Raw genomic sequence first — 332 nt, 5'->3', positions numbered from 1 at the left:
TGCCCCGGGCGAGGCCGGCGGCGGCCGGGCGCTGACCGCCGGCTCCCGTGCGCTCCCCCGCAGGCGAGCCCCGCAGCGGCCGACGAGGACTCCTGCTCTTCCTCCACCGCCCTCTCGCCCTCCTCCTCGCCGCGGTCCATGGCCTCGGGCTCCGGCTGCGCCCCCAGCAAGTGCGTGTGCAGCAGCTGCGGCCTGGAGATCGTGGACAAGTACCTGCTGAAGGTAAGAGCGCCCGGCCTCGGACGGCGGGGACGGGGACGGCAGCGCCCGGCCTCGGACGACGGGGACGGCAGCGCCCCCCCGCCGACGTGGCACGGCCGCCCGGCGTGCGG

General features: G+C 78.3%; 1 protein-coding gene across 1 annotated transcript in view; it reads left to right on the top strand.

Moving 5' to 3' along the window:
- LHX8 (LIM homeobox 8) overlaps positions 1-332 on the top strand; it is an 11734-nt gene that overhangs the window by 366 nt on the left and 11036 nt on the right. The window contains exon 2 of the mRNA XM_010561493.1: positions 64-222. Within this exon, the coding sequence (XP_010559795.1) occupies positions 64-222 (159 nt within the window). The remainder of the gene's footprint in view (positions 1-63; positions 223-332) is intronic.

This window comes from Haliaeetus leucocephalus, unplaced genomic scaffold (assembly GCF_000737465.1).
Source record: "Haliaeetus leucocephalus isolate CR32 unplaced genomic scaffold, Haliaeetus_leucocephalus-4.0 Scaffold147, whole genome shotgun sequence".
Lineage (NCBI taxonomy): Eukaryota > Metazoa > Chordata > Aves > Accipitriformes > Accipitridae > Haliaeetus > Haliaeetus leucocephalus.
Note: the sequence above shows the minus strand (reverse complement) of the source record. Positions and strands in the feature narration are given on the sequence as shown.